At 47.1% G+C, this 12,968-nt stretch overlaps 1 protein-coding gene across 1 annotated transcript; it reads right to left on the bottom strand.

The window, feature by feature from the left end:
• Window positions 1-396: 396 nt before the first annotated feature.
• On the bottom strand, window positions 397-12,819 carry LOC110079272 (perilipin-3). Its single transcript, XM_020794193.3, has 8 exons — window positions 9,582-12,819; window positions 7,193-7,308; window positions 6,108-6,303; window positions 5,503-5,585; window positions 3,816-4,179; window positions 3,158-3,357; window positions 2,578-2,706; window positions 397-1,881 (listed from the first exon to the last, which is right to left on the bottom strand). The coding sequence occupies exons 2-8, from the start codon at window positions 7,250-7,252 to the stop codon at window positions 1,534-1,536; spliced, it is 1,380 nt and encodes a 459-aa protein (XP_020649852.3). The 5' UTR covers window positions 7,253-7,308; window positions 9,582-12,819; the 3' UTR covers window positions 397-1,533.
• Between the last annotated feature and the right edge of the window lie 149 nt (window positions 12,820-12,968).

Raw genomic sequence — 12,968 nt, 5'->3', positions numbered from 1 at the left:
TAGAATGGACTAAATGTCAAGGGGAACCTTTACCTTATGGTGTGTTCTAGCATCTAAATCTGTTAATCTGGTCTTCAGCTCTGTTGATACATAGATTCTTAGGTGTAATCTATTCTTAAATAAAGTTAGTTATCTTTTGACAAGTGCATTCTGCTATCCCGAAATTTCTTCTGGATTTGGAGATCACAAGTTCAGAGTGTCACTAGAACTTAAAGATTTAATGGCTCATCGTCAGCATTGATGCAGAAATCTAATGGATGTGTAACAATAAAAAAAAAAACACACAATTCATGTTCCACTTGGTTTCTTTCCTTTCCCCTTTCCAGTCCCTTCTTTATCTAAGGAGATCTTGGCTCACACACCTCCAGCATTTATGGTCACCAATAAAACCCACACTTTCTTGATGGTGCAACTTGGCTTCCACCGACCTTCCAGTGATGCAACCACTTTTATTTAGGCGTTAAGGTTATCGTTTGGGAAGGGAAAACACGAGAGAGGGCATGTAAAAAAAAAAAACCAACAAAACTCCTGGATGATTACATATTTCAGAACCAGAAATGACAGAAGAGAAGAACGTTTGGTCCCTTTCCAGCCTTCTCAGGGTTTCATCCTTCTAAACCTTTCCCCTTTCCTTCCACTCCACAAACATTAGCAAGATCCTAGTATGGATTGTTAACTTTTTTAAACTTTAAACTGGAGTTTTCTTTCAAAGATATAGCTAGAATACTAGAAAATCCAGGGAAGTGAGCCACCGAGGGGGGGGGGGAACAGAGCAGACCGGTCACATTTCCATTTAATTCCCCTGCACTGAAGAACAAGGCAAGTGTTTGGGAGAAGACCCCATTTTCTTTCTCTGTGTGTATCACGCCTCCAAAAGCCAATATAAGAGGGGCCAAGCCCGAAAACCCACCAAGGTGGCCGATCCTGGCGTCACAGAATGAGCCATCCGCTCCAAATTTTAGTCCAACTTTTGCAAGGGTGGCGGTGAATTCCCTTCTTTAGTCTTTAAAGGAGAAGGGTCAGCCCCAGGGAAATCTCTCCTGCGAAATGCAGGCTAAAACCCAGAAAGGAGTCCAAGCTTCCCCCGATGATGTTTCCCCCACCAACCTCACTTTGGGGGCCAAGCTGAAGGCTATGAAAGTGGAGAACTTTGTGCTCACCAAGTATCCCCTAATAGTTGCTCTTAACTGAGTTATCGGGCGTGTTGTGAGGGAAAGAAATAATACACCTTTTATGTGGGTGAGTTAGTACACTTTCTTGTTAACTTGGGTTAAATGAGTTCCCTCAAGATTCTGGTGAAACCCAGGATACTAATTAGGTTGCACTCGGACCCACAAGAGCAACCAAATTAGCAGCTTCTCACCAAATCTGGCTCATGCGGACATGTTCCGAAGCATCTCTTATCCTCTGTTAGTTTCACGTTGCCACTCAACAGAGTCATTTGCCTTTTCCCCCTCACCCCCTGGACGCATGAAATCTTGCTCCTTCAGACAGTCAACTTGGTCCCACCCAACCCAAACCCCGGTGCTCCTGCTATTCCATCTCAATCTCCTCTGCCTCAGGTTTGCCAGATGGCATAAAAGGCCCCACGAGCCAAGAAAGTGGGGTGTTATGGGTCAGCTGGTCCATCAGCTCCTCCGTCAGCTCTCGGGCCTTGGCGATCTTCTCCCGGCTCTGGGCCAAGACGGAAGCGGACAAGTCCTCAAAGGACTTGGCGGAGGTGAAAGATGAGCCGAGGTCCTCCACATTCTGCCGGACAAGGGCCACTTTCTCCTGGAGGCTGGCGGGGAGACCTTGGAGGTTGGAGACCCAAGTTGCAGTGGCCGACTGGAGCTGTTGGGTGAGGCTACGAGAGATCTCCAAAGCTTGAACCTCGATCGGCTGAAAGAGGAGAAAGATTGTCAAGAGTGAAGTCCAAGGTGGCCCCCTTTGGAAGACTCGTGGCATTTCCGAGGCTGACTGACTCCAGTTCCCACCCACCACAGTCAACATGGATGGGAAGTAGAGTCCTCCAGAAGACCATTCATCCCCCACTCTTCAGCAAGTTTCTAACTTTCTTCAACACGTCTCTGTGTTTATATGAAGGGTGGGCAAGACTTTCTAGACGTTGCTGGACTTCCATGCTCGTCAGTGCCCACAATGTCTGGGGCTGATGGGAGTTGTAATCCAGAAACACCTGGAGAGCCACCCTGCGCTCATTCCTGATCTATCCCAAGATACTAAGGAGATGAAATGTTCTCTCGGCTTTCCTCAATAACGGTGATGATCTTCTCAAGACCTTCTCAAGATGGGGAAGTCCTACAGGAGAGATCTCTCTAGGTTGCAGAAACCCCACATTTCCAGGAACCTACCACAGAATAGAGAGCTTCTCTGGACAGCACAAGCTGTGGGTTTCGGCAAACCACCCTCAAAATGGGAACAGGGAAGAGGAGGGAGTAAAGTTTGTCCTAACTCTTTGCCTGCTGGGGGCACAAACCAGTTCCTGAAGATCTAACTAGAACTTGGACCGCCAGATGATTTTCACAGAGATCTCTCTCGCCACAGGGGAAGGAAAACAACCCCCCAAGGAGGCCCTACCTCTGCATCAGGAGCCGAATTCTGACTTCCTTCGGAGGACTGTTTTTGCCGCCACTGCAACCACATCTGGTGGAGCTTCTCCTGACCGCTCTGGATCTTCTGGTCAACGCCTTGCTTGACCTCCTCGATCTAGGACAATGAGAGAACCATGTTGAAAGCAAGAACACCCCCCCCCCATGTGGCCAGCAAGATCTGAAGTTGCCAAGCTCTTGAAAAGGCTTCAAGACTCTCTCTTTCTTTCTCTGTGAAGGTGTTTGGTTGATACCATTTTTACCGGCTCGAGAGGAGCTTTGCCAGAGCTGAGCTGCTCCTCAGATGAGCTTTGCCAGACCTCCGCTGCTACTCTGGCCATCGTCGCTGGATGGGACTCCTCTCAGAGGGAGGTTGTGAAGTTTAAATGGATAACGCATGAGAGGAGACTGCCATGGGTGGGGAAAGGGAGAATCTGATGAGGATTCCAGAGACCTGGGTTCAAATCTCTGGTCAGCTATGGAAACCATTCCAGAACATCCCTCAAACTATTTGCTAGGTTTGCCTACTTTGCTAGGGCGCACAACAAAGTAAAGGGTAGCTTTCTTACCAGCTCGATGGTTTGGTGAAGCTGCGCAAGAGCATCTTGAGTTCCCTGCTTGGCGTCCTTCACCTTGGCCAGAGAATACTGGTAGACGCGGTGGCGGAGCTTGGTCGAGAGGGAGCCCAGCCGGACGAAGTAGCTGCGCTGCTCCTTCTGCTGCTCCACGGTGGCCACCTCAAAGCCCTCCACCGAGGTGGCCAGTTTGGCTAGTGAAATTTAAACAAAAAAAGAGCAACCGTTCAGTATTTTGAGAAGCAAGGTGGGGCGGGCGCAGGGAGGACAAGAAAGAGAAATCTCTTAACAGGGGGGGTGAGTGCAGGACGCGTCCGAATGGGCTCCAGCGACAGGAAGCCAGATTGTGGCTGAATCTCAGGAAAAACTTCTTAACTGTCAGAGCAGGATGATGACGGGACCCTTGACCCCAAGGGGGAGGGGGTGAGTGCTCCAATGTTGGAGATACTTTAAGAGAAAACGGGACCACCTTCTCTCTGATCTGCTTGAATCTGGATTCCTATGCATAGGGCTTGCTATCCGCAGTTTCCCGGCATCCACAGAGGGCTCTCGCAACCGATCCCCAGCGTATACAGGAATCCTATTGCATGAAGCGTAACATCCCTCTAAACTCCAAAGACCGCTTCTGGCCACAACGGCCTCATCAACTCACCCAATTCTTCATCCGTTATTGGAAGATAGCGGTCGACAAGCTCCTCAGATCTTCCCAGGACGGCATCCACGCCGCTGGTCACCATTTGGCCCACGGACGAACCCATGACCGTGTTGATGCTGCTGGTGACGGCCGACTTGGTCATTTCCATGCCCCCCGAGACAGCCGACTTGGTCATTTCCACGCCCCCCGAGACAGCCGACTTGGTCATTTCCATGCCCCCCGAGACAGCCGACTTGGTCATTTCCACGCCCCCTGAGACAGCCGACTTGGTTTTATCGACCACCCCAGAAACGGTGCTGGTGAGGGCCTCCTTCGCGCCGGACACAGTGGACGTCACAAGGTCTCTGGTGTCCGAAATGAGCTGGAAAGACACCATTTTCAGACAACAGTTCTAACTAAAGGGAGGCGATGATGGTGGCAACATTCAGGGCAGGAAAATCGGGAAGGGTTGTTTTTAAAAAATAAAAATCACGCATGCTAGGTGCAAGAATAATAATTTTAGAACACTGGAAGGGACCCCATGGAGCATCCAGTCTAGCCCCGTCAAGGAGGTATGGTGGGGGATTCGAACTCCCAACCTTTGGCTCCACAACCAGAGACCTCAACCACTGAGGACTCCAGCTCTCGTAAGATGATGCCCCATCATACCGGGCTGGTCTCCTTCCTCCGTTGCAGTGGGGGCATGTTTCATTGCAACCTGCCCCCAGGAAGAACTGCTCAACAGGATTCCGGCTCCAGATGTTTTATCCCGCCATCTCCACCCCCTCCAACCACTGGCCACCCTGGCTGAAGCTGACAGTCAAGGATGATGGGACGTAGAATCCTAATTTAGTCTCAAAAGCCAAACTTTAGCTGCCCTTAAGGTTTGGCAAAAGGCTTGGCTTTCTAACCTCATGGAAATAAGGCACATTAAGCCAAAGGTCCAAAGTGAACTCTGCGCCGGTAGGATGATGAGGCTATCACAGGTCATCATCATCAAACTGCAGAGCTGGAAGGGATTCTAGAGATGAAGTCTAGCCCTTGTCAGAAAGGCAGAGTGGAATTGGACATTCATGGCCTCCTGGTTTCCAGTCCCTCGGTTGGGAAAGCTCACCCCTGCCCAAAATGTGTAACTTGTTTTAAAGTGTTCTAAAATTTTCCAAAATATTTTGGAACGGTTTAGGACTTTTTCATGGGGTATTAGTTTTTTGCATCCAGCTTTTAGAATCACTGATACGAAACAATTTAGAAATACAGCAGGATCTGTGTATCTGTGGGGGCGGGGGGGTGGTGGCACCCAGCCCCTCTGTGGATGCTGAAAACAGCAGATAATAGCAAACACTAAACATAACTTGGTAAAAGAAAAAAACAGAAAAAAACCCATTTTCAACATGTATTACTAGAACTGGCCCTTAGAGGGAGCCAAAATCATGCTATGCCTTCTTCAACATGCACACATAGTTCTGGCTCCCTCCAGTGGCTAATTCTGGTAAACACATCATGAAAATATGTATGTATTTCCAATTTTTTTTTCTTTTAACATTTTAAATATTTTCAGACCATAAATACCAATTCCGCAGATACGGGCACAGGGTGCTAGTTAACCTAAACAAATAACATATACCACGTAGGGGGGAAAAGGTATACAAACACCCAACATTTTTTGATTCAAGCTCTGTGCTGGCATAAAACGGGTTCCCGTTACCTTCTCCGTCGGCTGCTGTAGAATCGGGAGCTTCTCCTCCAATTTATCCAGTCCCTTGCAGGCGTACTCGTTAGCTGTCGAAACTAAACGAGGAGAGAGAGGGAAGGTTACTTTGCTTTGAAGCCAAATAAAACACCCCTCCATCGGATCCTGGCGCAGAGGTTTACCCCTGAGGAAATGTTCCCCAAACCGAGCTGCTTCCCATAAGGGTGCGCGGGAACCCCAAGGAAACCAAGCTTTCCTCATTCCTGGAAAGCAACTTCCAAAAATTCCCCCCAAAATCTGAAACCGAGCCCTGTGGCCAAGAAACCACACCCTTGAAATCTGGGGGTGCAGGCGGTTCACTTTCCAGCTCCATCATGCCCACCCCCCAGATTTAAGGAGATTTCTCTGAGTGTTTAACTGATAGGATAATCTATAATCATAGATGGGCAGGAGTTGGAAGGGACCCCAAAGGATCATCCAGTCCAGCCCCCATCAAGGAGGCCCAGTGGGGGATTTGAACTCAGAACTTCAACACTGGGGCCTTCACTCCTCCCATCTCAGCGCGCTGAAACTGAACAGGCACCATCGCCTCCTGGATCTCGGGGGGGGGGGGCACTCACTTTGTGGCTCCAGTTTGCTCAGGAGGGGCTGGGCCCCGCTGGCCGCGGCCGAGGCGACGGTCTTGACCCCTTTCTCTGCTGCGTCGCAGACGGACTTCACGTACGGGTGGCTCTCCTTGGTGGAGATGTAGGCCGCCGAGACCATGTCGTAGGCAGAACTGACCAAGGGCAGGCTGGCCACCCGACCAGCCACATTCTGGGGGGGGGGGGGGGAACAAAGGTGGAGACAGTCTTGAGAACTAGGAACTTAACTGCATGTGTGAAACTTTTAGAAGGAAAATGTTCTGCATGGCAGACATCTTCCCCAAGGCCCCAGCAAGAATATCATCTTTTATTCCCTCTACTTGCCTGCGAAACCAAACAGCATAAAAACACCTCTACCAGCGGGATTGGTATCCGCTGATTCAGTTATCCACTGTCTGAACCATATTAAATTTTTAAAACCGAGAAATTTATGTTTATATCCCAATTAAGAAAAGGCATATAAATATTTATATGTATTCCTAGGGTGTATTTATCAGAACTTGCTACTAGAGGGAGGCCACTCTACGTATAGGCTTCACTATCCACGTTTCTTGGCATCCGCAGGGGGCAGGGGCTTAAAACGGATCCCTGCCGGATCCTGTGGTCCTGCTTGTAAATCCAAAAAATAAACATGGTTCAGATGCAGTTCCTTTGCTTGTTTTATGCTTTAAAATCAAGAAAAGGTGTATACATCGTATATAAAGAGAAACAGCCTGTGTAAAGAGTAAAATAAGTATCTGGGATCAAAACATGCCATCTACACTGGACAGTTATGGCAGTTTGGTTCCACTTCCCATGTTACTGAATGCTGGGTTTTGTAGTTGGGGAGGGTTAAGATCCTCTGCCATAGTTCAAGGGAGCGTCTTAAGAAACACCCTGACCGTCCTCCGGCTTCAAATCATTTCATCCGAGGAAGCCACAGCTTTCCGAACGGCATCAAACTGCCACAGACCCCAAGTCTTGCTACCTTTCACAGAGACCACGAAACCCATTCACTGCTTCGAAAACGGAGTCCGGGAGAACGTTTAATTTCGAAAAGCAGCCTCCGGAAGGCGACTCACCTTCTGGTCTTGGTCTTCCACGGCCGAGGAATCCACGTCGTGGGTGTCTTTCGAAGCCATGCTCCGGGTCAATGTGCAGCAGAAGAGGAAGGTTGGCCGCAAAAGTCAGAAAAAGACTGGAGTCATCAAAAGATAAAGACGGGAGTCAATCCGATCGGAGGTCACGAGATAAAACGCTTCCACAATTTATGGGTTGATCGGTAAACTTTGATTCTCAGAAAAATTCCCTGCTTTGGGATGAGACGGTTTTATAGGCTTTGTCCCACCGAAAGCCATTAAAGCAGGATTCTCTCCATAAACCGCCCCCCCCCCCCAATTCTCTATGGACGCAGCCGAGAAAGTTTAAAGCAGGATGAAACCGATTTAAAGACATTTCTATGAGATTCACTTCAGTTCAGAAGCAGGAGACCCAACGCAAACATCAGCCCCTGGGAATCCTTGAAGATCACGGAATTATATTTATGATCTATTAATCTTCTCACAAAAGATCTGTGAGTAAACCGAACCCCGGGTTCAAAAATTGAAAGGGGCTTTTATTATTCTCCTATAACTGTTATTATTTCTCTGTTTTTTAAAAAAATGTACATTTGGGGGAACCAACTTCCATTTCCCTGGCCTTTGAGGGCCAGAATTTAAAGATGTGGCCCCGAGAACCCAAAGTCTCCCCCCCCCCAGTTTCCATCCATCTGTACGAAAAATAAAATAAATAAAATAAATAAATGGGGGGATTATTTTTAAAAATTCATTTTTAATTCCGATGTTTGAACAACCATCAGATATAAACAAACATAGGGAAGAAATGAAGAAAAAAACCCACACGCCCTCCTAGATGGTTTTGATCTTAACTCTTTTCATGTATGCAACTGTCAGGAAATATGCCAATTATATATATAATTTTTTGCTTGATATCTGGGGCAAAGGGCACTGTCGTCACCCAAAGACCAATTTTGTAAGAGCCGCAAGGATGATGAGTCAACAGCCACTCTGACCCCATAACATTTATACAGCATAAGCCTTTCACCGGCTCATCTCAGAATCGTCTGGCTCCCCCCCCCTTTTTTTTTTAAACTCCAAAGAAACAGAAAGGGAGAAAGAATAGTACAAAAACTGCATGCAGGGCAGATAACTGCATGCTTTAAAAAAAAGGCCTGCAGTGGGGGGAAAAACTGCAGTGGGAAACAGAAGAGGGGGGGGGAAGAAGAATTTCTTAATAAGAACTTAAACAATGTACGTACTTTAAAAAAATACAGTACCCTATTTAAAAAAACCCAGATCAGTTGCAACTATTTTAAAAGAGAGGCTTAACAGCTCAGGTTAAATTAATTTACTGGGGCTGAATTTTCACAGGGTAATGTGTAAAGGGCGAAAGCAAGAGTGCCCCTGAGCATATTCCTAAAAGTTTCAATTTTGGGCACAGGGAGTAAGATATCTATCTATCTATCTATCTATCTATCTATCTATCTATCTATCTATCTATCTATCTATCTATCTATCTATCTATCTATCTAATCATCAGCTCCTTCCTTCCTTCCTGTCTTTCTATCTATCTTTCTGTCTATCTAGATCTTGTGAAATAAATAGATTTATATAGACAGATTTTTTCCCACTGGATCTACATATGCAGTATTTACCTATATATTTTTTTTTCACAGGACCAAAATATTCTAGCTTTCCAATTCCCACTAAAAAAGGAGCCCATTTCGAAGCTGCCACAGATTTGGGTTTTATCAAAACCTCAAACTAGGAAGGGTGCTTTTTGCAGAGGGGTGGTGGTGGATTGTTACAGCTGATCATTCAAGGTGAGTGGGGAAAGAGGGCTGAACCACACCCTCTAGGAGTTTTCCTATTTAAAGTCTGAACAGGCACACACAAAAAGCTATTAAGGAGGACAAGGTTTTTTTTAAAAAAAAATCTCGAACTCGGTGCTGCCAGAGATTTACCTGCAAAATAAATTAAAAAACTAAACAAAGTTCTGGAAAAGTTTTTAAGAACTTCCGAGTCGTAACCTTCCAAATAAATAAATACAGTACATAAAACCGCGGTTTCTAGCCATCAATAAAACCTGCAAAGTTCCGGAGAAGTTTTTAAGAACTTCCGAGTCGTGAAGTTCCAAATAAATACATTAAAGCCAGTTTTTAACCAACTTAATTCTAAGATATTTGCCTTCTAAACTGGGAGACAGGAAAACGGCTGCCGAGGTTTCTAAGCCGTTCCTGCAAAAAAATAAAAAAAGTCTTTGCCCTCTCTAAATAAATAAATTACAGGAAAACTCCGGTAAAAGTGTTTAAAAGAACTTAACCACAAAGTTACCGAGTTTGTAAACGAAAGAAAAATGCAAATGATCGCAACAGTTGCCAAAAGTCCCACACAAACACGCACACAGACTTACTTCTTCCGCCCTGGTATTTTCTCGGCGTCTCAATCCGGACCCGCCCCGGACGCCCCTTCTTATATAGACGATCCGGAGTCACTCCGGATTTCCCCAGGGGCCCGTAATCAGGAGTCAGCCAATTAGGGGTCGGGTGGGGGAGAGAGAAAGGCGGGTGGGACCCGAAAAGAGGGGAGACAAAAGCAGGGGAGGGGGACGGAGGAGGAGGAGGATGCGCGCGCCGCTGGCTTTTTAAATTAATTAATTAAATAAGGAGATAAATAATTAAATAAACAAGCCAACCCCACCCTCATGGGGGGGGAGAAGGGGAAGAGTGAAAATGGAAGTGAAGCGCAGGCGAGAGGGAGAAGGCAGACGGAAGCTAGGAGGAAGGCGCTGTGAGGATGCCCTCCAGCAGGCAGCTATTCAACCGGAGCAGCTCTTTCTCTCTCCCCCCACCCCCGGTTGTCCAGCTCTCTTCGACTCATGACGAGCCTGTTGAAGGAGGGCTCTCCAAATTGTCCAGGCCTCAACAACCTTGCCCAGCAATGGCAGACTCAAAAGTTGGGGTTTCCTTTATAGAGTCTATACATCTCACATGGGGGGCTTCCTCTTTTCCTACTGCCTTCAATTCCTTCCCCAGTATGATTGTCTTTTCTGGGGAGTCCTGTCTTATCATGGCTCCAAAATACAACAGCCCTAGTGTTTTAGGCCTTACGTGATCAGTTTCCTGTGCCAAACCTGACGGATTCCCTTCTGGTTGGGGAAACATGGGACTTGTAGTCCAAGGGAAGCAAACTTTTGAAGCCCGAGTGGATTCTTTTCTTTCTTTCTCTCCCTTGTGATTTTTCTCTCTCCTCTGATGACCAGCCCTGTTGAGAAATCACTGTCATGAAACTGAGCCACTCGTGACATCGTGTGATGATCTGTGGCTTTCTTTCCTGCCTCCTGGGGAAGCTTGGCGGGCCAGAAGTGGCCTCCAGGAGAACCGGATCGGGCCCTCTGCTAATATGAAAGGGGGCCAAGACCTGCAGTCCTCCATCTTCTTTCGAGGTTTCCCTATCATTAGCCCTTCTTGCTAATTTTACTTTATTTTTTCCTGGACACACAGGAAAATGAGGAGGGGACAGACTGAGGAATACTCAGATCCATCATCCTTCTCTCTAAAAAAAACAAACTCCCAGGTCCATGAAGCAGTGCTAGGCAGAAAATACATCAGAATTAAAGAACAAGCTCCTTCGGGAACTTTCTGAAACTCTTCCCCCCCCCCCATGTCTTTTCACACATAAACACTTTTCCTTAGGTATTTTTTCTTATCTGAGAGCAACTGAGTGGAGGGTGGGGAGAAAAACCCAATATTTATTTGGTGGGTTCTTTTTTTCTGTTGTTAAACAATGGCGAGTCATAAACTCTCTTTCAGATTGGTTTCAAACCACCCAGGGATCAAAGGATCATTTTTCCTGGTTTTTAACTTTCTGTCTAAACCTGCCCTGCAGGTACTATGAGGAAAGGTGCTCATCTGGACTGTGGACCGAGATTTGCGTGGATCTGGCCTTTGCCCGCATTCTTAACTGAGTCATCATCGCGTCTTCGAGAGGTTTCACAAAGCAGATCAAAAGGTACCCAGGGTTGTCCACCATCTATCCCAATAACGAAACTGTGTGCTGACTTCAAATCTGAACCAACGTCCAGAGATCAGGCCATCTTTGGGGAGAGACTTTTCCTAAATTTTATGTTAAGAGTGAGCTCTAATCTAATCTGAGGAAGCTAAAAAGAAAGAAAAAGAAAATCCGACCCTAAGCAAGATAAAAATCCCGTATCTAAAAGCAGTGCTCCTCCAAGTTGTTGTTTTTTAAAGGTCTGATTGTAAAAGTACGTTAAAAGCAGAAAAAGAATGGCGCACTGAAATGTCAACATGGCATTTCAGCAAAGCTGAGGAACAGATAATAAAGAAAACTATATCATTAGAGGAAAAATACTGGAAGATGGTTTTCCCTGAATGTTTTCTCTTTCAAAAATGCTGCAACATTTCCTTTTCTTTTCGCTTTCCAATAATTATTCTGTTGCATTAAATTATAAATTGCTGGTCGACGTGTTGGTTCGTTAGCGGGGATCCCCCTTTAAAATGTAACAATAGGATAAGGCCTTTTACTAACCAGTGGTGAACAATCTGTTTAGTAGAACCAACCATAAATTCACCAGATATGCAAGCTTCTGAGCATCCCAGAACTCTTTTATCAGATGAGGTGGTAAATAGTGTGGTGTGCAAACGTGCAGAAAGCTGGATGGAAATTCATTCGAAGACAGAGACCAGGGGGCTATGTACCACCATACCAAGCAAAAAACTCTCCTAGGGAAGGCAGGGGTGAGCCTTTGGCCCAGCCCGCCAGCCAAAATCTTGAGCAACAGGGAGACGCCAATCAGGCTCAGAATTTTTCTTTTCTATTGATGGGCTGCGGCTCGTCTCAGCCTTGAGCCAGAAGGACGGCCTTGCCTGGAAGGAGGACAAACAAAACAACTGGGGAATTTTGTCTGGAGAGTTTACTAACGGTCATCCCCAGAGAGACAGGCCTCAGCAGCCTGCTGGGCCCATGGCCACGCCCTTGGATCCCTTCCCAGAGCCTGGGTGCCCGAGTGCCTGAGGCATGAATCTCTTGGCACCTACAATCATGGGGAAAGAAAATGGTTCTCTGGAATGACATTTCAGCGGGTGGGTGAGGACGACACACCGCGGCGAAGAGAGTAAGCGGCGAGCCAGCTTTTAAACGAGTATGCGCACGCCTGGAGACCCATGCGCCACCTGCAGCCCTCAGACTCCCCTGCTGGTGGGGGACGATGGGTCTTAGATTCCTGAGACACAGAAGGCCACAACTTCCCTGGTGTTAGAGAGACGTAGAATAAGAATCCTTTCAAACTCCTCTTTTACTTCCCATTTTTACCACACGGCTCTTCCTGTTTGTCCGACGTGTTCAACTCTCTCTCTCTCTCAATTCTATAGTTTGGTTTTACTTTGGATGCTCCATCGAGAACTCCTCTCCTAAAATTTACGCATTTCCCCCCCTTATATTTCTATATACCACCGCTAAGAGGTTTTGTTCATTCAACCATAACAATAGGCCGTCAAATCCATTCTTGACTAAACGGTGACCCTTCCCGGAGTTTCCCAGGTAGAGCGAGACTCAGAAGTGGCTTCTCCTTCCCTTCCTCCAGGGGGCGCCCTGGAACGGCGCGGTTTGCCCAAGGCCACCCAGGCTGGCTTCCCCCCCCCGAGACCGGGTGAGGATTCGAACCCCCAACCTCCGGCTCCACAGCCAGAGACCTCAACCCCTGAGCTCTCCCACCAGCCGCTAACTCAAGAAGGCACCCTATCGCCCGTGACGGTATAATCACAGCCCTTCTCACAGCAAA

The sequence above is a fragment of the Pogona vitticeps genome, chromosome 7 (assembly GCF_051106095.1).
Source record: "Pogona vitticeps strain Pit_001003342236 chromosome 7, PviZW2.1, whole genome shotgun sequence".
In the NCBI taxonomy this organism is placed as follows: Eukaryota; Metazoa; Chordata; class Lepidosauria; order Squamata; family Agamidae; genus Pogona; species Pogona vitticeps.
The sequence above is the reverse complement of the archived record's forward strand: the minus strand, read 5'-3'. Positions and strand labels throughout refer to the sequence as shown.